This window comes from Perognathus longimembris, chromosome 23, assembly GCF_023159225.1.
Source record: "Perognathus longimembris pacificus isolate PPM17 chromosome 23, ASM2315922v1, whole genome shotgun sequence".
Lineage (NCBI taxonomy): Eukaryota > Metazoa > Chordata > Mammalia > Rodentia > Heteromyidae > Perognathus > Perognathus longimembris.
Genome location: NC_063183.1, coordinates 25,439,718 through 25,466,550, shown reverse-complemented (window position 1 = coordinate 25,466,550; position 26,833 = coordinate 25,439,718). Strand labels below are relative to the sequence as shown.

At 37.2% G+C, this 26,833-nt stretch overlaps 1 protein-coding gene across 3 annotated transcripts in view; it reads right to left on the bottom strand.

Moving 5' to 3' along the window:
• The window catches only part of Wdr72 (WD repeat domain 72), a 162,541-nt gene that overhangs the window by 88,384 nt on the left and 47,324 nt on the right, over window positions 1–26,833 (bottom strand). For all 3 annotated transcript variants that reach the window (XM_048333018.1, XM_048333019.1, XM_048333017.1), the window contains exon 14: window positions 11,475–11,677. In XM_048333018.1, the coding sequence (XP_048188975.1) occupies window positions 11,475–11,677 (203 nt within the window). The remainder of the gene's footprint in view (window positions 1–11,474; window positions 11,678–26,833) is intronic.

Below are 26,833 nucleotides of genomic sequence, written 5' to 3'. Positions count from 1 at the left end.
TTCCTATCAGATCTCCACTGCTATCTTGACTAGGTTAGAATAGATCACTAAAGAGAGGTGCGTATTTTAGAGCATAATTTATAGATTAGTAAAATGGTCATAAAACACTCTAAACCTTTAGTTTTCTGCTATTATTATACTAATTTCAACCTTGATTAATCACCAGGAATGAAGGTAGAATCAAAGATTGAAGGTCTATTAGCATGTCAACATCAAAGACAGAAAGGCAAAAAAGTCCTTAGTAACTAAAAATATTAGGCTGATAATATCTGAGTATCTTGTTAGATGTGGGGAGAACTATCAAGAATCAAACAATATTCACATTTCACTCTCATAATACTCATATAGGACGATAGGACCTACGTTATTCTTTCTATATTTTATACTGTGGTGGTTGTTGTAAAACAGATTGGCTGGAGAAACAACAACAACAAAAAGAAACAAATAAAGAAGAAAAAAAGACAAAAGGAAGACAAAGCATTTGCCACGAGAAAATAGCTGAAGAAAGCTTAGTTTTGTATAATGACAAGAGACCTCTAGTGGGAGACAGGAATAAAGTAGTGAAGAGGAGTTTTATATTTTATAAGCTTTCACAACACTTCCTAAAAAACCACGAGGTCTTATACAATATGTGGAGATAAACAACAGTCCTATTTGTGCACTGAACTAAGTGTGTGCATAAGAAAAGACCCTGAGGCCCTTTACAGCCTGTTAGGGTCATTTTATACCTAGTAGGAGTACTAATACTTGGACCAGAACATTACACAGGATATTTTAATGTAGGATGAAAATATTTTTTGGTAGTAGCTAAGTGGTGTGAAGAATATTATAAATTAGTAGTGAAACTTTCAAGATACCACTATTAAGATCCTATTCCGAAAAATGAGTCACTGGCTGAATATATTTTTCTGTTAAGGCACATTCATAGTCTTAGTTCCAATAAATAATACGAAAGTGTTAGTAGATTTTATTTTTAATCATATAGAGGGAATATTCCATGATAATAAATGCTTTTCCTTTTCTGAGAATTGCTTCCTGTAACTTTTTTACATTTTCTGCTCTCTCAGGGCCTGTTCCCACATAAGTCACTGAGAACAGCAGTGTTCCTGTTAGGATTTCTGTAAATGGGTCCAGATGGTACGCTCAGTCAATAAGTGATATTACCAGCTTTCAAGAAGAAAGATGTTTATTCTCTTCCTCTTCCTTTCTGTGATAAGTTCATCAACATCTGAATTTCCAAAGACCTTTTGTTATTCTTTATAATATCAGCTAGTGAGGTAATAGTACAAAAACAAAATAAAAAATGTTACAGGTACAAGATATTCCTAGGAGAATGGTTTCACTTAACAAAATTCCAAGTTTCTTAAAAGGGAAACAACATGTATCATGATCTCTTACTCAGAACCAGAAAACTGCTTGATAACAGAACAACCAGATCCACTGTGGTGAATTTTTACTTCAGCAATAGGCCAATTTAAGTAAGTTTGCATTGTCCATCTTTTGGGCCTTCTAAGAAGAAGATAAACAAATTTTGAAAAGTCACAGATTCTCACAAAGGCAGCAACCATCTCAAATGAAAAGATATATTGTATTTGCAAACTGACAGGTTAAACTGAAACCCCTTTGGACAACTATGTAAAGGCAGTAACAGATAAGTTTCAAAAACTGAAAGGAAGAAAAAAGGAAAGAAAAACAAAAAATGAAGGAGAAAAACAGCCTCTAAATGGTTAAATGTAGGTATAGATAATGTGGTATGACCACCACAAGATTCATATTTTATAATGTATCTATAAAATTATTTATGTACTAAAATATAAGTTTAAGGCATGCTTTTATAAATTACATTAATACTTTCCCTGGATTAGGCCAAGCACAAAATTCAAATGCCTGATATACTTGTCTTTTCTCCATGTTCAATGTTAGATTTTTTTTCCCCCATACTACAAGTAAAATGATTATTACAAACAGAATTTAATTCCAGAAAAGATTAAAATTCTAGATTTCCACATCTCCAACTGGGTTGATGAAATATTGTGGGGGAGGGAAACTGAGGTAGATCTAGGCTAAATCCAGCACTAAAGAAATGATATAAACATTTATTCATTGAAAAATCTTCCTTTAACATTAACAGAAGAGATAAGGGTTTTGGAAATCAGCTAAAATCAAAGCTGAACAAACCCTCTCTCTGGTAGGAATCGCAATCGCCTATCAGCAATTACAAAAACAATAACACTGACCTTGAATCAGCCTGCAAGGTCTTTGTTCACAATTATATGATCAACTTTATGAATTTTTAAGTTGCTATCTCAGCCCCAATTCAATAAATGTTGAGTCCTTCAGTAATCACAAAACAGTTATTTTTAACAGCTTCCATGGGGGGAAAAAAACCACGTACACAGTTAAGAAAGTACACACTGCACTGGCATTTTCATTTCCCATGTTTAAAATGATAGCCTTTTCAAATTCCACTCAGTACACTTAAGAAGAAGACTTAGACATATCAAATAAACAACAATGAAGCTTCAAAATTATATTCAGTCAAGACTGGAAATAATTTAAATAAATTCTATCTTCAATCATAGGACATCAGTAGTCAGCTAAAATGTTTTAACTAAAAAAAAACAAAAAAAAACTCTTATGGCTCAATTTTACCCTGAAACACTTTTTTCTTGTTTCAAGAATATAATTTCACTTCTTCTTCTATATCTTAAACATAACCTCTAGCAACAGTAGAGAAACATGAATTTAAAGAAAGAGCCCTACGTGTAGTTACTGTTAATTAACAGATGCAATGTATGTAACCACCAGCTAGGCATCATAGCAACATTGCATTGCTGAAAAGTGCTAGAAGACTCTTCAAAACCAGCAAGATGGCTTCTGAGAAACACTGGGGAGGGAACTGGCTGTCAACATCTGTGGGGGTTGCCATGGGCACAACCACAAAGCACTCTATACAAAAAGGTATACACACGGAGAAGATGGGCGGGACACACAGGGGAAACTGATAAGAAAAATCAAAACCAAGACATAATGGAGCTGGCAATATACAATAGACACACAAGAGCCCATATTTTACACTAATTCTTTTCTACTGGGTGTAGAGATTCCAAAATCAACTTCACTGTCACTGTGACGAAAACCATGAATCACGGTTTTGAAATCCTGTCCCCCAAAACGCCACCTTTACACCATTTATCACAGGTCTTAATTTGAGACTCAAAGTGAATTGCGTTTAAAACAATATTTAAACTTCCACTTAGAAACCCTTGATCGTCCTTTATAAATCTACAGAAGAGAAAAGAACAGGTTACTATGAACAAGAACCCAATATTGATTTTCCAGCAGTGCAGTAAAGCATCTCCATTCAATGTGCTACTGTCAAAGGCACTCTTGAACAGCTGGAGTCAAATTGCACTATTTACAGCAAGAGCCCTTGTCAAGTGGACCATAAGTATCCTAACAATACACTATTCAAATGGCACTTTGCCACACAAATTGCTGACTTGATGAACAACCTGTGTCAATGACTAAGACCAGTATAAAAGTTTCATTTTTTTATGAGAGGGTTTACATTCACACATTAAGTAGGCTTCCTTTGAAGAGCTATTAGGCTATATATTCCAGGCCCCATGGATGCTGGAAATAATTAAAATCTGCTTGAATACATCAAGGGAACTTGACAACATTAATATGGATCTGGTGTTAACTACATTTGTCACACAAGTCTGGGACAGTGTCCTTCTGCGGCTGGCACTCCCCTCTGGCACGTGTAGCACAATGCAGGACTAACGCCAGCCGTGCACCATGAAATAGGAGGCAGCATTCTCCTTTTGTGCCTCTGATTTACATGGACAACGGATGTTTAGATACAAGCCAGGCTTTGAAGTTCTGTGAGGAAATTCAGAGCGGCTTCTGTGGACAAGGCGGACAGCTGGAGCCATTAGAATCAGACCTCCTAAATTAGGTTTGCAACAAAGCTCTGATATGCTTCTCAGTTTTCCTAATGATGAAGGTAACTTTTGCATTAAAAAAAAAAAGTTTAATGGCCACCGAGACAAAGAAAGGTTTTTCTTCATCAAGTGATTATTTTAAAAGCTTAACTTGCAGTAGATAAAATGACATACATAATGCTAAAGAGAGATAGTTATTTACTGTCAACAATCTGTGTCACTCTGTGTTCAGAAAACAAATTGACTTGTACCTTTCTCTCCTGTGTTCTATTCTGTTTAATAGAACGAGTATTGTGTAGGTGCTTTTTTCTTGTTGAGATTAAGTAAATCAATCTTCAAAAGAAAAACATTTTACCTAGTGTTTACAGAGGAAACCAATGTATTTTCTTTGAATGCTTTTGGCATTAATAATAAATACATTTCTCCCCAAATTATGTAAAAATGAGGCAACACATTTTACACAAAGAAAGTGATATGCCATTAATTATTTAAGAAAATCATGAAGCCCAATTTAATTAGCTCCTGATTAGAAAATGTCAAAATTTTTATTGGTCTTGGAACATTTAATCTGATGTAGTGCAATTATTTCCAAATAAGTATTTATTCATTTTTGAACTGATAAACTTTTGATAAGTGAATAAAGATAGGTTAAAAAATAGAGTTAATTGATAGCATGCAATATTGCCACCATGTAATTTTTCAGGTGGTATTTTCAAATGTCACTATTTAGGAACTTCATGAGTTCTACTTTGGTTACTTTACAAGTCATAAATTATGAGAGTTTTCATTCTGATAAAGTATAGGTAATTGTGGGGATCCAATTTTCAGCCGATGATCAAACAGGGCACCTTCTGAATTTGACAAGAGATAGCAGCATAAATTTCTATTAAGATATTTCAGCAAATGACATCAAAAAGATATCACCCTAAGGTCAGATAGAAGTTTAAAAAGGTTGATAAATGCAACTGTATTCTTTTATTTGTAATCAATTGCATACATCTAGATAAAGATGTACAAGTAAGTATACTACTTAAAGAAAACTCCTTTTTATTTAAAACTGAAGCAACAACACAATTCAGTTGGGAGCCATAATTTACAAATTTGCTTTTATACAAAAGATAGTTTACCTACCACAAATTCTTGTTTTTTTAATTGACCTCGCAGCAAGTAGGTTCTCTAACAAAAACTATAATAGTTTAAATTTTTTAAATTATCCATAAGTTTTTACAAGGGGGTTTTAGTTCAACATGTCAATGTATTAACACAATACATCTTGATTGATGTGCAGTGTACCCATAAAGTGACATGCAAACTTTCACTAGGTACAAGGTAGTTTCATGTGTATCTCTGTGTCTGTGTCTGTGTGTGTGTGAGCACATTACAGGTGAGCACGCACCTGTAATAAGGCTTAAACATAGAGCCTCATGCCCTTGGCTAACTTTTTCACTCAAAGCTATCCCTCTACCAGTTGGGCCACATCTCCATTTCTGGATTTATGCTGGATAATTGGATTGATAAGACTGTGACACTGGAGGTAAGGCTGTTACAGACCTTTCTGCTTTGGCTAGCTCAGAATCATGATCCTCAGATGGGTCATGTGAGACACTGGTGCCCAGTGTGAATGCAAGGTCTTTTGAGTTACATTGCAACTAGTGCATAAAAGATTAGAATAAGTTCCTTTATTAATTTCAGAAAAGGAGGGAGGGAAGAAGGGGTTACTCACTCTTTTGCCAGGTCCTGCTAGTACTTCCTAAGCTCTCAGTCCAGAGAGAATTATCTAGAACCCTAATGGGCAAACTTACCAGTGCACCAGCTCTGGCCCCACTTCCTATTTTCCTTAGCAGGAGTTGTTTTTGTTGAGAAGTTGTCTATAGTTTCTTCAGTGCTAACTGCAATCATCCCAAATGGTTTTCACAAGTGGTTGTAACACCCATTTTGTAATTTCAGAATCACTGTGTAAAAATTTTCCCTTGCTACTCCATTAAGAGAGACTGTCAGTTTTGCTAGTATAGGGGAAATAAACTGGTACAATCACAAAGATCCGACCTGCAAAGCCTAATATATTTAGTTTCTGGCACTTTACTAAAAAAATTTACATTCCCTTAGCCTGTTCACCATTGTCCAATACAAAAATAAATGTAAATCACATTTATAATTTAAATTGCCCAATATACATTAAAATAAAACATAAAAAGAAAGTAATATTTCATTGAGCCCGGTATATCCAAACATACTCATTTCAACAAACAGTTAGTTCTGCCATAGTTCCAGTGCTCAGTAAGCAATTGTGCTTAAAGGTCTGTTGATTTAGACAAAGAAGCTGTAATAAGCCAGGCACAGAAGAGCTGCTAGAAGATCCATTCTAAAGGAAATCAGCCACAAAGAAGGAAGGGGCCATGCCCAGAATGTCCAACAGGCCTAAGTGGCGGAAGTTCTCATGATCCTCCTTATCCTTTAACTCATTTTACAGACACAAAACTCAGAAAAATTTAAAACCAACCAATAGCCCAAATAAGCCATTCTCCTTAAATATGATGAGCTGCCAAGACTTCTAACATGTAGAAATGATTTCAGCGAGGCTGTTTATTCTCTGCTTTGAAGCTAAATTCATCCCACTGCAATTTAAACAGGTTCTATCTTGTTTTATCCTCAGCTGAACCTAAGAAAAGCAGTTCCCCATTACCAATATAATATTGTATTCCTTTAAATCCTTTAAGACTCTGACCCTCCTCTCCCACTCTCCGAAGACTTTTTTTTTCTTTGTGGCGTGTCGATTCCTCTAGCATTTCAAATTGGACCCATTTTCCAAATGCTTTCACTGTATTTTCTATTCTCTTTTAAACCTTTCCCTGCATCTGTATGCACTCTTTGAATGCAAGAAGTAAAAGAGAATACCCTATTCCAAGAGGACTAAGGATGGACAAACACAAAGAGCTCACTGTATGGATATAATATGGTATTTTGTTTACATGATTTATGTTATTGTTGGGGAATATTTCATGTTCCATTACACACACACACACACACACACACACACACACACACACACACAGAGATATAAACACAGATCTTAGATATTCTAAATTCCACAGGCTTACTATCCCACATAATGAGAAGGGATTTATAAACATCTTTCAAATTTATTTTTAACAAATTTGTAAATGAATAAAGATAAACATAATCTCAATACTCATAACATGAAAAGATAAAAACCTATCTAACAGACAATAAAGAAATCTACTATATAACTGGCAAAAATATAACTGAGAAGCACAAATAAAAATAGCAGTAGGTAACACTAAATTCAACAATAGATGTAGAGGACATACATGAAAGGAGATGATGGGGCAGTCTAATTTAGCGCTTTCCCATGAAAGAGAAAGAAGAGTGGGAGAGAATACAATAATAGTACATTTTATGCATGTATAAAAAGGTTATAACAGAAACATTTTTAAAAGTGCAAGAAAGAGTAGAGGGGACAAGAAGGGCTGATAAGAATAATAGAGGGGTGTATGTGATACAAATTATTATATGTATGTATGGAAATATCCATAAACCTCTCACATTGAACAATTAATTGTGCTAATAAAAATGAATCAAAAAATAAAAATAAGAAAGGAAAGAAAAGAATGGATGGAAATTGTTAAGAGTACCAACTTGAAAATAAAGTCAAAGTCAACCTACAAGTAGGCAAACAAGACCCAGACATTTTATGGTTTCCTGAACTCATGAAAGAAACAGGGGCTGGGAATATGTCCGAGTGGCAAGAGTGCTTGCCCTGGGTTCAATTCCTCAGCACCACATATATAGAAAAGGCCAGAAGTGGTGCTGTGGCTCAAGTGGTAGAGTGCTAGCCTTGAGCAAAAAAGAAGCCACGGACAGTGCTCAGGCCCTGAGTCTAAGCCCCAAGACTAACAAAGAAAAAAAGGAAGGAAGGAAGGAAGGAAGGAAGGAAGGAAGGAAGGAAGGAAGGAAGGAAGGAAGGAGAGAAAGAAAGACAGAAAGAAAGAAAATTATACACAGAAAATGAAATGTATATATAATATAATCATTTCCTAAGGAGTAGCTCTGAGATTCTCCAAGGAATTCAAGGAAATAGCAACACTTTGCCCTCTGGGAATTAAACCAGTAAAAGTGGCACTTGATGAATGAGATTCATTCCTGTAGACCCCAGCATTAAAACTGGACAGGCCAAAGGACCTGGACAGGCCAAAGGACATCCAGTTGTCATCTACCACTCTAGTCCACACTTTCTAATACCCAATCACACTCTGTATGAACAGAGAGCCACATACACATCTATGTTTGGAGGAATGCACAGGAGTCAGCTGGGGTCCCTTACCATGCATGATTCAATTTCCCACCTTACGCTCAGTGGTCTGAATTAAAATTTCAAAATTTCATTGCATGTATATGATTAATCTTTGAAAATAACCTTTAACAGAGAGCTAGTAGCTCATGTCAATAATCCTAGCTACTCAGGAGGTTGAGATCTGAGGATCACAGTTCAAAGACAGACTGAGCAAGAAAGTCTTTGAGACTCTTAGATCCAATGAATCGCCAGTAAAACAGAAGTTTGCTATGGCTCAAAGTGGTAAAAGGCTAGCCTTGAGTGAAAAAGCTCAGGGACAGCATCCAGGCCCTGAGTTCAACTCCATGACAAAAAAAAGTTTGTTTTTGATTATCTAAAAATCAACTGACTAAATGAGAAAAGGGGAAAGCTATTTTCTAATCATTGTTTTATCATCTGAAGGAGGAGGGTATAAACAAAAGCAGGTAGCTTACACAGAATGGGAAATGACAAATTAAATTTTTAGAAGAAATCTCTCATTGTATTTCAGCTTGAATCAGGGAGATGGTAGCCAAAGGGGCTGGGAGTTGACTGCATTTGTCTCTCAGAGCTTAGTGAATGAATATCCTTCTCTTCGACTTTCATAGCCTTCAAAGAACTCTTCACTGTGGTTTGTGCTCTGATCTCTCCCCTCCAGCTTTGCTAACTGTGACAATGGGATGAATGACTGACAGCATTCTGATCATATTCTTTATTGTAAAATAAACAGATGTCTAATTTTTATCTTCAGGTTTTTAGGTGTTTGGTTAAGGTGACTCAGTTCTCAAAAGGATGGAAAATTCTAGTCTTGCTGGTAAAATCTAAAGATTTAAAACTAAAATATCTAAACTTAACAACCTGAAGATTATGTTCTAGCACCCAGCTCCCAGCTATGCTGGCATGTAGCTGGAGCAACCAGGTGACGTTTTCTGATGCTGTGGGTTGAAGCCAGATCCTCAAGTATTCTAGGCAAGTGCTTTCCCACTAAACTCAATCCACAGCCTCTTTGCATTTCTATTTTGCTAAATTGCCCTAACTGGCCTAGAAGTTGTGATCTTTCCACCTCAGCCTCCTAAGTGACAGGATAAACAGGTGTGTGGATCTACATTTGGCTTTAATTGAAAAAATTTTTAATGAAAATACTATCATTTTGCCTCTAACTCTAAATGTACACATGAGATAAAATAAAGTCTGATTTCATGTCCTTAATAATGACATTTAAATGGTCTTCAAGAAACCAGGTTGTCATGGAGAATGTTAACATGTAAAAACCAGCTAAAGCATCTTTACTGGCCATATAACGGACAAAGGCCTCATATCTAAAATATATGCAGAACTAAAAAATTTACATTCCTCCAAAACAAAACCACAAAGAACCAATAGCCCCCTCAAAAAGTGGGCTAAAGACTTAAAAAGAGACTTCTCTGATGAGGAAATGAGAATGGCCAAGAGACATATGAAAAAGTGCTACACAACACTGGCCATAAAAGAAATGCAAATCAAAACAACATTGAGATTCCATCTCACCCCAGAAAGAATGTCCTATATCAAGAAAACTAACAATGACAAATGTTGGAGGGGATGTAGCCAAAAGGGAACCCTACTTCATTGTTGGTGGGAATATAAACTGGTTCAGCCACTCTGGAAAGCAGTATGGAGATTCCTCAGAAGGCTAAACATAGAGCTCCCCTATGACCCAGAAGCCCCACTTTTGGGCATCTACCCAAAAGACCACAAACAAGAACACACTAAAGCCACCAGCACAACAATGTTCATCGCAGCACAATTTGTCATAGCTAGAATCTGGAACCAACCCAGATACCCCTCAGTAGATGAATGGATCAGGAAAATGTGGTACATATACACAATGGAATTTTATGCCTCTATCAGAAAGAATGACATTGCCCCATTTGTAAGGAAATGGAAGGACTTGGAAAAAATTATACTAAGTAAAGTGAGCCAGACCCAAAGAAACATGGACTGTATGGTCTCCCTCATAGGGAATAATTAGCACAGGTTTAGGCTAGTCACAGCAGAGGATCACAAGAGCCCAATAGCTATACCCTTATGAACACAAAAGATGATGCTAAGTGAAATGAACTCCATGTTATGGAAACGACTGCTACATCACTGTTGTAATTACTTTCAACATGCAATATGAAACCGTAGCTTCTATTATTGATGATCCTCTTGTATCCCCTTCCTGTGGTTGTGCCTGCACTATCTCTGTATCTTATCTGAGTACATTGGAAACTGTATATACAGGTATTAGAACTAGGAAACTGAAAGGGAATACCAAAATCGAGAGACACGGGGTAAAAAAGACAAACGAGTACAAAAGCAATACTTGCAAAACTGTTTAGTGTAAATCTACTGAACAATTCATGGGAGGGGGAGGGGGGAATGAGGGAGGAGGTAACAAATAGTACAAGAAATGTATCCAATGCCTAAAGTATGAAACTGTAACCGCTTTGTATATCAGTTTGACAATAAAATTTTTTTTAAAAATCAGCCAAAGCTTGACTTCAAACTTCTGCTAACATGTCTTTTAAAAATTTGATTAACAATTTTAGGCTCATAAAGGTGTTATTCATATAATTCATATAATTTCATAACTGAAACATAGTTACAAGAAAGTACTATCTATCAGCAGTGGTAGGAACACAATACAGAGTATGATTCAGCTATTAAAATACAATTTACACATAGAGGACAATATTATGAAAATGTTTCCATGAAAAAAGGTTTGGCATATGCATATCAATAACAGGTACAAAATGCTTAGGGGGGACTTGGAGGTACAACGATGAAAAGATGGAAAAGAATGAGATTCTTTTATCAAGTTTAGAGGTGAAAACTTAAAAAAGCTAATTCCCATTTCTGTTCATTTAGATACTCCAGTTCATAAGAAAAAATTCAGACTATCTCACAACATGTAACTCAGAGTCAGAACGCTGCAAATCTTATAGATACCAAATCAAGACAACTGTCCACCCAATGCTTGAATTTTTCTGATACCTTTTTGCTTCTTTTCAATAAGCATTTTTATAAGAGGTCAAATAAAATAAAGCAAAAGTGAACCCATAGTACAGGATACAATCCTCTCTTTGAAAAATCAGTTGATAATCATCTTGGGATATCCTGAAAACCAGTTGATAATATTCTTGGGATACAGCAGCTTGATTTGAACTTACCTTACCTGAAGAGTCCACCTGCAGACCCAGGCAGGACACTGACCCAAGCTGGTGGGAGCTGGAGGATTTCTGTTCTAGACTTTTGTGCTTATTTGTTTCTGAGGCAACTGAAAGAACTGGTTCAAGCTTCAGAGGCTTTGAATCATCACAACAATTAAGAATAATTCTTGCTCTTTCTCCTGTCTCATGTCTTTCCAAAGTACCTGGAAAATAAGATTACAAATAAACATTGCATGCAAAATATTTATTCTTACAAATAAGAGAATAAAATTCCCTTAACAGAAAAATCACAATCCTTTTAGTTATCATGCCTATCCTCTGGAAAGCAATAAATAAACCAATAAATATGCAAACAAAAGAGCCAGCCTGGGAACTTTTGCTAAATTATTTAAATCACTGTTTTATCAAGGCTGAAATTATGGATTTGAAAAGCTCAATTTCCTTGTGAGTTCTTTGACCCACAGAAAACAACAGTGCATTCAATAGTCCTTAACAGTAAAATCTCTTACTTATTATGCAGTATGCAATGATCAATAACAAACAACTATAAAATACTGTAGTGCTGTCACCTAGTGTTTCAACTTACAACCAGCAGAGTAGCCATAGTGTTCTGTGACCCAGCTTTAACTGTTTCTATTGGTAAGATATAATTTTAACGATTAGGATAAGAACATTGCTGATTCTGTCCTTTGTCCTCTTGTCATAACTTGTTTTGTTGGTGGTTATGGTCAACCTTGGCTTTTATTTCTTATGGTACTAGAAGATCAGAGGACAATGCTTTGCACTCTGCCAGAAAGCCCAATTTGAAGTTAAAAAGTATCAAGTGGAGAAAAGTTATCAGAAAGCAATTCATAGTCAAGTGGTTTAAATCACTGACATCTCAGTGAGTGAATTAATCATCACTACAATCATTCTATCAGTTATGAATTCATTTGTATTGTTAATGATATAACCTATATACAACGGAGTTTAAGGGAGTTTAACTTTGTTTATAATACTAAAATACTGAATTTGTTTCATATTCTTTTCCTACCAATGAGGAAAAAACTATTGTTTAAGAGCTTCTTAATTAATTCTTATTTGTACTACTAAGCGAAGATCAACTGAAGTCATTACAGTAAGAAAACAGTAAGCAAATGTGTAGAGTACGTTGCCTTCAGATTAGAAGACAGATAGGCAGATCATGACTATTCAACACTTTTCCATTTCTCTTTCCTTTACAGCAACTAAATTACCATTAGTTGGTAGTTTGGATATGAAGCAGTAACAGCTACTAGTCTAAAACAGAGGCAGAGCTTTAGTCTTGAGTGTCCTCACAATATTTTCTGTTACACATTCACAAATGGACATCTCTGAATATAAAACTTATAAACATATGCTTCTAAGATTTTCTGATATTAAAGAAAGACCAAAAAGTGTGGATTTTTTTAAAATCACTTGAACTTATAGTTTTTGCATTCCAAAGTAAATGCAAAAATAATTACCACCATCAAGAATATAAAGAGAGCAAAGTGTGGGGGGAGAATGCAGTCATAAAATTCAATGCATATCCTAAGATACTAAGAAAATTGAAGGAAGATTGATGAAAGGGGTGACATCAATCAAGATGCATTATATTCATAAACTGACTTGTTGAATGGTACTTATGCAACTATTTACTTTCAATCAGTTTGACCATAACCGAGAGGTGTAGCAAAACATGAGTGAAATAGTATTGAAAATTAAAATACCAAAGCTTCCTCCAAGTACATGTATAACAAATACCACAATGTATCACACACTCAAAAATCTTTATCCAGGTACCCATGGCTCAAGCTCATAATCCTAGCTACTCTAGAGGCTGAGATCTGAGGATCAAGGATCAAAGCCAGCTAAGGAAAGAAAGTCTGAGTCTCCAATTGGAGAAAGTCTCCAATTAACCAGAAGTACAACCCATGGCTCAAGTGGTAGGGTGCCAGCATTGAGGAAAAAAACTCAGGGACAACATCCAGGCCCTGAGGTAAAGCCCCAATACCAACATGCACATTCTATTTAAAAAAAAAAAAGGCAAACAAAAGAAACACTTAATTGTATAAATTCCTTTCATTAAATAGCATTTCCACTTATTTTATTCATGTGAGTTATGAAATAATTGTACACTATTCTGCAGTCTGTGGCATTCAAAGTTTCAGATTTTGAAACATTTTAGATTTTTAGATTAAGATGCTGAGGTGGTGAAGTCTGTATTAAAAAACACTTCAGGATCTGAAACTTGAAAGGTATCTCTCATTTCAAATAAGGGATTCCTAACCTTTGGTTCATGAAATAATGGAATCATGAGAAAAGTGTAAGAATCATGAGAAGTACTTAGGCAACTAATATCCTGATAGAAAGTGATAAATAAATTTGTCTGACCCAGAATTATTCTTATCTGCCTCCTAGTCAGTACACAGGAACAAGGAACAGCCAAGATCTCTCTTTGTGGATTCCTAGAAGCACATGGAAAATGTTTTTTACATTGTTTTCATGTGTGTGTCTTGTTTTTACTATCAAAGCAATGCGTCTGACAGTATCCCTAATTAAACCTCTTGAAGCCAGAGCTCTATGACCATGCGTGCAGTCCTGTGTCAGCTGATGTGTCCCTGTCTGTCAAGATGGCGGCAGGGTGGCCTCACTGTGGGATGGGTCATAGCCGATTCTCCCAACAGAGGGTTGTGTGTCAAATCTTGTTTTCACTACTACTGGTTGCATGGCCTCCATCAAGGTTATTTAGGTCTCTGTCTGAACAATGAGGATCACAACTTTTACCTCAGGGTGTCGCTAAAGATTGACTTGAACCACCATCTGAACAATGCTTTGAGTTTGGGCACACATGGCAGAGGTACTACATAGCCCCCTGGGAGCTATTTAACAAATATCCATGGCTCTCTAGCTCTGGCATGTGACTGATCACTAGACTCAAGGTCATTGATCCTCTGGCCACCTGGAGCCCCCAACTGCCTTGTAACTGAGGCTTCACTTTCCATAGTCAGTCTGACCTCCAAGGCGAGGTGATAATCAAAATCAAAGTTGAATTATAGATTTGACTTATTTTCTAATCCTTCTCTGTAAACCAGAATGGGGTCTGGAGTAAATTAAAGGTTAGATAAGACTCTTTAATGGGCAATATGACACCAGCAGCTTGACTAATGATGTTTTTTCTACTGTGGCAACACTGGGATTAAATCCAAACTCCTGACCTACAAGTCTTATTCTCACCCCCCCCCTTTTTTTTTCTCCACACCCTTCTCTCACTATGTTTATAAATGAGATTTCCTTTTCCTTTCCTTAAAAACCATCAGATACTTTCCTACCAGCTCCATCTCATCTTTTAGATATTAGCTTCAAATCTCACCTCCACAGAATAGGCTCCTCTAAAGCAGTTTCCTCTCCTGTCTTGCATTACTTTCTACCTCAGTTTCTTTACAGCACACAGGACATTCCTCATTGGCATACTATAGTTTCCTTCCACACCCAGTGCAAACCCCTGTTTGACAAGTATGTGTTCTTTCTGTGTGGAACAAAGTAGGGTCCAATAAATGGTACCTTAATGAGTGGATTGATCAAATTTTACCCTTTTCATGTATGAAGCAGAAGGGGCAGCTACAAAGGATCCAGAACACAGAAGGTCTCCGTGCCACATGAGTTAGCACCAACTGTTATCAGAACACATTTGGACCTAGAGCCCAGAGAAGGTGAACACAGGGCAAGGTGGTGTTTAGACTCCCAAGCCAGATACCTGGCCCAACTCCCAGCTGCATGTGGTGCCAGTCATTACCAATGCCCCAAGAATTGTGAACTAGAGACATTCAAGTCAGTCTCTGAGTAGGTCATGCTAACTTGACCTGAGTATTCACCATTTTTCCCCCAGTGGACTGAGGAACCAGACGTACTAGTCAAAGAGAGATAAATAACAAATGCATGAGCGAGTAAAGGGATGCAGAGAGGAAATAAGAGAAGGGGTAAGAAGGGGTGGGGATTTATAACTTTCTTGCTTTGTTTCTATTGCCTTCCTAATGACTGTTAAGGTCTGTGCCACACATCTCTGAAGACTTATTATAAATACCTCTGTCTGATTGAAAAACAGGCTCGTACTGCCTGTTAGCTACCTAATGGGCCCTGAAAAAGACGGAGATGTTTCCACTGTAGTCCAGAACAAGTCTGAGAACAGCTATTGAAATATACATCATGCAGCATTCCACGTAGAAATCTCAGCAGAAAGGCAGAGGCCAGGCACTGCCAGCGGGTGGGCAAAGATTAAATCCCAAGGAAATAGGGAATCTGGAGTGACATGTTTAAGAGTCTAGCTCAAACAATAGCTGCACAAAAAAGGAGAACAGAAAGGAAGGTGATTCCTAAACCACTAAATGTGATATCCTGAATAAAACCAAGCTGCACTGTCAGTGCATCAGGAATGTCTATATTCACTGGGTCCTGATTGTTTTTGTTTTGTTTTTACATGGGCAAGTAATTGCAGAGACTTGCTGGCTTATTCCTGTAAGCTTAGCTATTCAGGAGACTGAGATCCAAAGATCATTGTTTGAAGCCAGCCCAGGCAGAAAAGTCCCAGACTCTTATCTTAAATTAACCACCAAAAAAGCCAGAAGTGGAAGTATGGCTCAAGTGATAGAGTGCCAGCCTTGTGTGGAAAAAACCAGTGAGAGTGAGTGAGAGTGCAAAACACCAGGGCAAATAATCACCTTATGATATACCTGTTGTGAGATCTGATTGCGAAGTATCGCTCTACCTAAAGCAATGTTCATCTATCACAAGAGATCCTGCCTTCAGAACTTGGTACAAAAGTAGAGAATAAGACGACCACCTGTAGAATACGACTTGTAGATGCAATAGTCCTTAATATCCACATAAAGTTAAGTTGCAATACATTCATTCTAATTTCATTCCAAACACTTCCTCTTTTCACTTGATTTTCCTGTTAATAATGCAAACGTTTTAAACAGTGTGCTTCTACTTAAACTTTTTTTTTTATAACATCATTGGTATTTGCTTTCCACCGCCAACAAATTATCAATTAATGTACATATTTAGGTGGTAGTTATCCCCTTCAAATTTCCTCCTGTCAATTAAGAACTAGATGCTCTAAATCTTAGCTTTTTCCCCCATATGGACAGAAATGGCTTAAAACTAAATGAAAAGTCCCTTGGTGAACTACTCTACAGATAACTGATATTCCAGAACACTGCCAATGGGGATTTGCACTTGGCCACATTGTACAGAAACATTTAAATGTTAAACATAAATAAAAATGAAACAATAAGGGGCTGGGAATATGGCCTAGTGGCAAGAGTGCTTGCCTCCTACACATGAAGCTCTCAGTTCGATTCCCCAGCACCACATATATGGAAAATGGCCAGAAGTGGCGCTGTGGCTCAGGTGGTAGAGTGCTAGCCTTGAGCGGGAAGAAGCCAGGGACAGTGCTCAGGCCCTGAGTCCAAGGCCCAGGACTGGCCAATAAATAAATAAATAAATAAATAAATAGAAACAATAAGTGATGTTTCCTCAGAATACTTTAGATAAAGCACTAACTACTACAGGAAAGAAAAGTCTCCCAGCCTACCAAAAGCAGATCTATGGCAACCTAACACATTTCAAATAATTTGTATCATGCAAAGCTGGAAGCCCAGTCACTTAAATATTTTTATTTATTGTGAAAATATCAGAATTTCCTAAATGTTGTGATCATGTGATTACAAATAAACACTTATTTACATAAACAAAGCTTAGCAAAAAGAACATGGAACAGATCTGTTATAAATTTAGATTTTTTTTTCCACATTAGAAGGCATTTTCTAACAGAATATACCTGATCACTGGGCAGTATCTAAGAACAGCTACATTTCCAATTAATTATAAAATAGAGCAGGTTAAAGAAGGGATCTAACTAGCACATTTGGTAGTCAAACTCATACAAGCAGGCTTCAACCCAACAGCGGACTGGTAGTTATAATCAAATTCTACATTTCAAGGAATCTGACCATTGGGTCTCATGAAATTTATCATTTATCTTCAGTTGCACATGAAGTTCACTGCCTTGATTGCAGCAGTATGTAGACATCCACCCAGTGCCCCCTTCCTAACAAAACCATTTCCCAGTTACTGTATATTACCCTAGAAAATATATAACTGATCAGAGTCCTGGAGATAACCAACTAGAAAGAAATGCAAGTGTAGGAAAAGGACTGAATGTACAAAGACCAAATTAAGCGTAAAAGTACTTATTTTCATTCCTAACCATATTTGAATATAAATTCAGCCATAAAACAGAATGTTGAAGACTGGGCTCATTTTACACTAGCCATGATGTGCTAACAAACTCATGACTGGCTTCACATCAACCTTTTATACCTTAAGGGTATAGAATACATTTTTTAAAAGTCCCTAGCCACTGACCTAAACCCTTGGCTCTGCCACAGCCTGAAGATATTCAGAACATTGGCTTTCATCAGCAGAGGAATGCTCAACCCACATATCTAATTCGAACCACAAGAACAACAGAAGGGAGGGGTGGCAAGGGAGATAGAAGAAAAAAAAAAGCAAAGAAAACATATTGAGAATTAAAATTGCTGATATACAGAAGAATTACATAAAATGCCTTAACTTTCAACAGATTTCAGTTATTTTCTTGATAAAGTTTGCTAAACTAACACGTGAGCAACAGAGCATCTATCTACTATGACTAAATTTTCATCAGTAACCTTACTCTGGAACTAAAGAGAATTTTTTAAAAGTACGTTTTGTATTACAATGCAAAGAATATGCTGATATTTGTAATAATTATCTGTCATAGCTAGAACATAAAAAATTATCCTGCTTCTGTGTACTATAAAAATATTTGCTGTGTATTGTCTGAATTTTTATACCAAGTATATTGATTCAGCCTCCTTGCCCTTCGTTAAAGGTTAGATTATTTCTTGGATATGGTCTCCTTGAAGAGATTTGAGTTTATTATTTTTTTCACTTCAGGCACCAATTCATTTAATTAGGTTATTATCTTGCTGAGTTATCTGTAGCTTTCACTGGACAGAGGAAGAGTACTGGGAAAGGGAAGATTGAGGTACAGTCTTCCACATAAGGGGCTAGGCAAGGGATGAAGATAGATGCCAAGTCTTGAGAGTCTTGTTTTTCCTTTTTTATTTTTTGAAAAAAAGGAGATAGGGTGGAGATAGGAGGATGGAGCATTCTAACTGACATCAATTTTCCCTCAATTCATGGGAACTATTTGTGTCAGGCAAATAAATATGGGTGGCTATAGCCCCGGTGGGCATGTTAAGTTTCTTTTGACAGCACCATGGTTCGGCATACCCGCACAAGAGTCAATCCTGAATCAGGTTTGCACCACAGGACCCAGAAATGTTCGCCCATTCCTTCACATTTCAATTCATGACTCACACTCATCCATGGGATCTTCTACAGACTGTTTGGCCCAAACACCAACATCATAGGTAGAAGTCTAAGAATAATCCCAAATGGTTTTCATTCAAATGAGATTACCTCCCTTGAGCATATCAGGGGATAACACCTCAGGTCCCAGGGCAAAGTGGACTTTACAGATATAATTATGGTTTCTAATCAATTGACCTTAAAAGAAGTAGATCATTTAAGCAGGTCAGTCTTCATTAGTTGAGGCCTCGATATGAGGTCTATTTGTTGGAACAAAGGGAACTCAGAAAGAGTAACAAGGTAAGGAGAATTTGGTATGCTGCTGCTGGCTTGGAAAGTAGAGGAGACCATGGACAAGAATCGGGGAGTGGCCACTATGAGCTAAGAGCAGCATCTGGCCTCAGCCAGCAAGGACTCAGACCTACGGCTATTACAGAAGTCAGTCCTGCGACGGATATCAATGAGTGTGGAAGTGAATTCTTCCCTAGAGATTCCCTGTAAGATCCCCACATGCCTTTCTTTTGGCCTTGTGAGATCCTAAGAACCCAGTTCACTTTGCCCTTACAAAACAGATATGAAAGGGATATTGTTTCAAGCTATTAATTTTGTTTTTATTATATAGAAACAGGAAGCCAATACAACCAGGAAATGGCCATATTTTACTCTGGATTGTATTTACAATTCAAATCTTTTTTCACTATTTTATGTGTTAATTCTTTTTTAATTAATTAATTTGTTGTCAAGGTAATGTACAGTTTTATACATAAGGCAGTGAGCACATTTCTTATCAAACTTGTTACCTCATCCTTCGTTTTTCTCCCACCTTCCCCCCTCCCAGCTTCCCTCCCCATCCTCTCCTTTAGCGTTAATTCTTGCCTCTGAAATAATTAAATGAATAAAGAAATAAACACAGGAGAGATGATTATTTAATATGTCATTAAAAAATCCTATGAAAGCATCCTGTTTCCAAAGGCATCATACAGAAGATGTAAAATACTGCCTTCTCGTGTTACTATTTAGTAATCATCACCAAAATTGCCATCAACTGCTGCTAACTGGGTATTTTCAAGCCTACTGAAGTCATTTCAGCAAAGCCCAAGGAAACTGAGGTTAAGGAAAAGTAAGTGCTAAGGTGTATGTACATCTTGTGGCTGGGGCACACCTCACTGGCAAAGACACAAAGACTGAAATGAGTTAGTGGGATGCTCAGTTTTGTACATTGGACATTAGAACATACATTTAACAAATCCTTAGAATGATTGTAAAAGCATCCTACACAGGCACACTTTGTCATATGATTCAAACCCCCACTTCGGCTAACCGCATGGTCTGTGCCATATAAGATTATTAGATTATAACCTCCTGAAAATTCTGTGAAGTTCAGTCCTTAAAATGAAAAGTACAACTTCCCTTACAAAATCATTGATGAAGGCTATCTTTGCAAACAGATCAATCTTGTGAGAACTCTCATGTTGGTCACAAAGAGATATAAGAACTTTAAAAAACAAAGCATATAATAAAGGATATACAACAATGTGATTTTTAAAAAACTAGACAGTGATACTTTTAGAAGAAAACTTCCGATCAAAGAAAAATCTGCAGAACCAAATAATTATTTGCTTAAAGTAAACTGGTCGGTGGCTGGGGATGTATCAGTGGTAGATAGTTTGCCTAGCATGTGCAAGGCCCTGGGTTCAATACTTCACTCTACAAAAACTAAAAAGAATATGAGAAGGAGAAGAAAGGGGAGGTTGAGAAGAAAGAAGATGAGGAAGAGAGGGAAGAGGAAGAAAAGAAGAAAAGTAAACTGTTGGGACAGGATATGGGATTGCACCCCTGCAATCCCAGGTATTGGAGAGGCAGAGATGAGTCGATCATAGTTTAGGCTATCCAAGGAAACAAGTTCTCAACGTGACAACTCAAATCAAGGCAAATCAAGCAGTGGTGGGTCACATCTGTAACCATAGCTATGTGAGAGGTATAGATAGGAAGATCACAGTCTGAAGTCAACCCTGAGCAAAACTTCAAGACCGTACCTGCAAAATAACTATAGGGGGAAAAAAGGGCTAGGGTATGGCTCAAGAGGAAGAGACTCTGGGTTCAAACCAAACTAGTGTTAAGTCTTTGTATTGCCATTTTCTTCTTAGAACTTCAACTCATAGCTACCAATTGTGATCTGTCTGCATAAAGTTCACTTCCTTTGATGAATTTTCACAATGGTGAACTATAATGTCCTCACTGATCTTTCAGGGCTCTGATGCTTTCCAGAGACCGGAGCAGAAGCAGGACCCAGGTCTCCTTGGGCTATAGATCTAAGTCAACAGAATTTGCTTCATGCAAGTATGAAAAGGGCCTGGAAAGCCACTGAGCCCCTCTATACCTAGGGCTTATTGATAAGTCTGAGATTAATAACCAACATTATTTGCAGCACACAAGATAAAATCTGACAACATTCTCTGCTCATCCCTCCCATGCCAAGGACTTGACCTTCAGATTTGTTTTCACCTGGTTCATCCCCAGACACACAAAAGACCTTTCCCATCTAATCCCAACAGTAAGTGAGTTGATGGTAGGAGTCGGATGTTATTGATACCTTGAGATGAATCGAGTGCATTCAATATCCTTTATCTCTCCGCCAAGTCAGAGAACCTACTTTCCCGGAGAATAACAATCATTACAGTCCACTGAGTCTTGCTATTTTCTGGTCGTTTTTGTGGCAGCTGGCTACTGGGAAGTTGCCAGGGAATTGAAAAGAGGCAGTGTGGGGAGGGCAGATGGCTCCTTTGGGCTTATTTCCACTCTGCACTGCAGCTGGGAGATCCACTAATGTTCCCAGTGTCCCTATACCATGTGTGGGGCCTAGCTAAGGAGCAGCCAGCCACAGAGCAGCCGTCCTGAAGTATGTCTCTCTCAAGGCTGCGGAAGCACCCCCTCCCCATTACACATCTACTGTCAACATGTAACAAACAGTCCCCTAACACACTTTTACGGTATGTGCTGCTCGGCCAGCACAGCCAGCAGCCGATCCTCAAGTGGAATCAGACCACAGGAATCACTAAAAACAATCACAGCTATACTTTCTTCACCAAAGGAAAACCCAGGAAGACAGCAACAGCCAAAGGAAACAATAAGGCAGCAAAAAGTGGGACTTAATTGGTAAACGTGATTTTATGACCAGAGAACATTTATTTTTATCATTCAGATGAGATTGTATTGATTTTCCTACTTTTTCTCTGAGCATACAAAATGTTACAAAGACATTCTGAAAATACCACAATGTATGCTTAATGTATATTAAGATGCCAGGAGAGAGGAAAAAAAATTAAAAAACAAAAGTGGAGTTTGGAGAGGGAGACCTTGAGTTCATTTCCTAGTAATGTACATAAGTACATTAATTAAAAGATGGAGGCTGGGGATATGGCCTAGTGGCTAGAGTGCTTGCCTCGTATACATGAGGCCCTAGGTTCGATTCCCCAGCACCACATATACAGAAAATGGCCAGAAGTGGCGCTGTGGCTCAAGTGGCAGAGTGCTAGCCTTGAGCAAGAAGAAGCCAGGGACAATACTCAGGCCCTGAGTGCAAGCCCCAGGACTGGCCAAAAAAAAAAAAAAAAAAAAGATGGAGAATAACAGCCTCATGCTTGAGAGCCAAGGATCACAATCTGAAGCCAGCCCAGGCAGGAAAGTCTGTGACACCCACACAGTATTTCCACTTAACCAACAAAAAGCCAGAAGTGGAGCTGTGGCGCAAATGGTAGAGTGCCATCCTTGAGGGACAGTGCTCAAGCTGTGAGTTCAAGCCTGAGTAACATCCTGTACAAATACATACATACATACATACACACACACACAAAGATGGAGTTGAGTAATACATCAGTTAAAATGTTTGCACAGAAAGCTGCCTCTGTGTTTTAGTAAAAAAAAAGTTAATCACATCATCTGGAATTTAAAATTAAGTTATTAGTACTTGAAAACAGAATAATGTCCACCTAAATTATCATTCTGTAGTTCTGTATACAGCATTAGCCATAGTTCCATAACTCTTCAAATTTGTATATCTAATCAAGACTGACAGAAAAGCAAGCCAAGATTTAAGGAAAGAAAATTATTAACAGTATAGCAAAAAAATATACACATGGAAATCATTGCATTACTCCATCCTTGGAACTTCCTGTGATGTCAAGGCATGTGTGCAGTTACAAAATCAAATGAATGTTTAGATAATTTCACTAAAGTGGGCTCTTGCTCCCCAGGTAGAATTATAGTCCAATATCATGACAATGTTGTTGCACAGAATATGTTTACCTGCTTGTGCATATCAAAACAAGCACTGAGGATTTCTACAGAAGCAAAAACGCACATTCCATGAAACTTACCTGCTTCTCTCCAGTGCTGAAGTATTAATTATCAGATTTAATTGCTTTCAATGGGGGCAAATGCTTTATTATTTTTGTACTGGTAAATTTTTTTAAGTTATAAAAGGCAAATGGAGACAGCCTGCCAAGTAATAACACAGGTATTGACTTCCCCTCCCCAACTGGACTGAGCCCATTGAGTAACTCTGAGGCATTAGTCTAACAGGAACCCTTAGCCCTTACTTACACCATGAATCTTACTTCATCCATCTGGGGGGAGCCAATAAACCTTTTATTTGGAATGTAAATAAGATGCATAGGCTTATAAAGGATATTAATTATATTGAAAGACAATCATTATGATGTTAAAATCATCACATAAATATATGGGCATTGCTCTGTAAATGTCACTATGTAAAAGAAAAGTCATTGAGAGTAGACTATACCAATCTTTAATCATGGTTATCTACAAATGTTGGGACTTGGGATTTCTATTGTCTTAAAAAAATGTCTTTAGAATACTTCCTGAATGTCTGTGATTTTTTTGACCTTGATATGGAATTTACATACCATGCACTTGCTAGACAACACAGGATGTATTTACTGCATTCACGATGCTGTGTAGGCACCACCTCACTCTACTCCTGAAACTTTTTCACTACCCCATAAATATACCCTGTACCCATTAAGTAATGACTACTCTCCAGTCTTCCTTAACCCCATTATGACAACTGTCAATCATGCTCTTTCTGTAGATTTGACTATATTTGGGGTATTTCCTATAAAAGAATCACACTATGTGATATTTTGTGTGTTTCATATAGGTGCTTTCAAAACTCATCCAAGTAGTAGCATGGGCCTGCGCTTCTTTCCTTTTCAGGGCAGCCTAATCTTTCAGTGAATGTATATACCACAAGTTATCCATTTCTCTGTCAACGGGGATTTGGGCAGTTTCCACCTTATGGTCATTATGTACAGGACAAAACATTTGTACCCAAGGTCCTATCTATGTGGATGTATGTTTACATTTCTTTTGTGTATGCAAGAGTTGCTAAGTCATATGATAACCCTATGTTTTCGGTTTTTGGAGGTTATGTCACTGTTTCCTATAATGGCACTAACGTTCCCACTAGCCACATGCCAATGTTCCTACTTTCTGCCTCATTGTCAGCACTTGCTACCTTCTACTTTTTCTATTAAGGCATCCTGGTTAATGGGAAGCACTATCTAATCTCACTGTGACTTGGATTTGATTTTCTCTGGAGGCCGATGATAAGCCTTTCCTGTGCATATTGAATGTTTACAAATTTTCACTGGATAAATATACATTCAAATCTTACGGCTTTATCAAAATTGGGTGGTTTTGTTGTTCTGTATGTATTCTGTTCAGCCATTAACAGATGTGTAACTAGCAAATAATTTTTCCATTCTGTAAACTCTTCATATTCTCTCCTCCCCCACACCAGTACTGAGGTTTGAACTCAGGGCTGCACATTCACTGGCCAGCTTGCTAAGCTAGCACTCCACTGCTTAAACCATGCCTCTTGGCATTTTGCTGGTTATTTTGGAGATGAAGTCTAGTGTGCTTTGAAGTAAAAACTGGCTTGTGATCCTCTGAATGTCAGCCTCTAGTGGCAGGAGCCACAGGCACCAGAACTTTTCATATTCTTAATAGGATGCTTTGATGCACAAAAGCTTTCTGATTTTATAAATTCTGATTTATTATTTGACTTTGGTTCCTCTCGTTTATTATGGTAAGCATGTGACAGGATATTTTCGTGTGTGTATTTTATAATTACTGTGTAACAAGGAATCAGAGGCAATGAAACCTCATATATAAACAAGGTGGAAATTTACAAAGACTTTATAATAAATAATAGCTAACATTTAAAGCATGCTGTCTGCTATGGAGATTTAACTCCACTTTGAGGAGGTAAAACTTGATTTGTGAAGTCCAGACATGAAATGATGGAATAATTTAATCTTAGCAATTTGACTCTCAAGGCTGTTCTTTAAGTCCACTACTTCCTACATAAAAGATTTAACTTGGACCACTGTGCAAATATTTAGCTGCCAAACTTCAAACAGAGTTCAGAGTTCATCCCCACAACTGTGTACATATACACACAAAACATGTTCATACTGCACACAGGACAATACACAAACCAAAATAGCAAATTATAATGTTGTTATGATAACTAGGGCCAACAAGGAAGACAGGAAGGTTTAGAAAATAGAGTGCAAACTAAAAGTATGTGTTGTGTAAATAACATCAGTAAATATTATTGTAAAGGAAAAGGGAGCTTAGAAAAGGTGATATAGGAAAAAAAATCCCACATTGTACTTTAATGTATCCTATTTTTGTTTTCTAAAAACAATCATCCCAAGAGGGTTTCATCTGTAATCTTCTCCAGCAAAATATGTGGCTCTGAGAAAATGACATACTAGAGAGACTATTATCTGCAAGACGCTGCATACCCAGCACCTACCTTTAACACACATGCGGTGCGAGTTGTACACTCGTCAGTGAAGACAATGTAACTCTGATCCTTTCTCTAGAAAGTAGTAACCCTGAGGAGCACCAAGTAAAATTGGCCTTCAGAATGATATGGTTGTCACTAGGGTAATTTTCTTAAATTAGTTTATATTTATAAGCAGTTCTCATCATTATAGATTACAGAAGAAAGTGGCCAAGTAGATCTTACAGACTAGAAAGTGATTTGTCCATATGGTAAACTTTTGAGACATTTCCTTACAGCAAACCAAGAATTTAACCACAAGATTGTGTCATGTTGGAGAAAATATGACTATAATTCTACACAACTATGCCCTGAATATATTCTATTTGTTTTTCTGTTTTTGTGTTGGTGCTGGGGCTTGAACTCAGAGTCTGGGCACTATCCCTTCATTTTTTTCTTCATTCATGGTTGGCATTCTACCACTTGAGCCTGAGCTCCAAGCTGGCCTTAAACTGTAATCCTCAGATCTCAGACTCCCAAAAAGATAGGATGACAGATGCGAACCATCAACAAACATCAGGCCCTGTACATAATCTTCACTTGCGAACAATGAAATCAAACTCAAAGCGATAGATGATTAAACTAGGTATTGTTTAAAATATAGCTTACTAGCTATTAGTTGACCAAACTCATTTTCTTTTCCTTAAGCTCTGAAAAAAAAAAACTTTAAATTTAGATCATGTGTTTTGAAACCATGGAAAAGACAAATATATTCATTTATATTCCATCACTACAGACTGAATCCTTTTCTGGCTAAGCACTGCTAACTACAGTAACAAAATAAAATTACTTAGTCATCCTCCCTATGTATTAGGTAGAAATAAGAGGATCATGGTCTGAACCCAGCCGTGGGCAAAAAAAAAAAAAAAAAAAGAAACAAGACCTTAACAGAAAAATAACCTTGAAAAAGGCCCAAGTGTTAACACAGCAAAAACAGGGCCTTGAGTTCAAGCCCCAGTATTGTAACAAATAGAAAAATACAAATTAAAAAAAATTAACAGTTAAAAAACTTAATGTACAGGGTGAAAATAGCTCTGGAATATGTTATCTTTCCCTTACTCTTTAA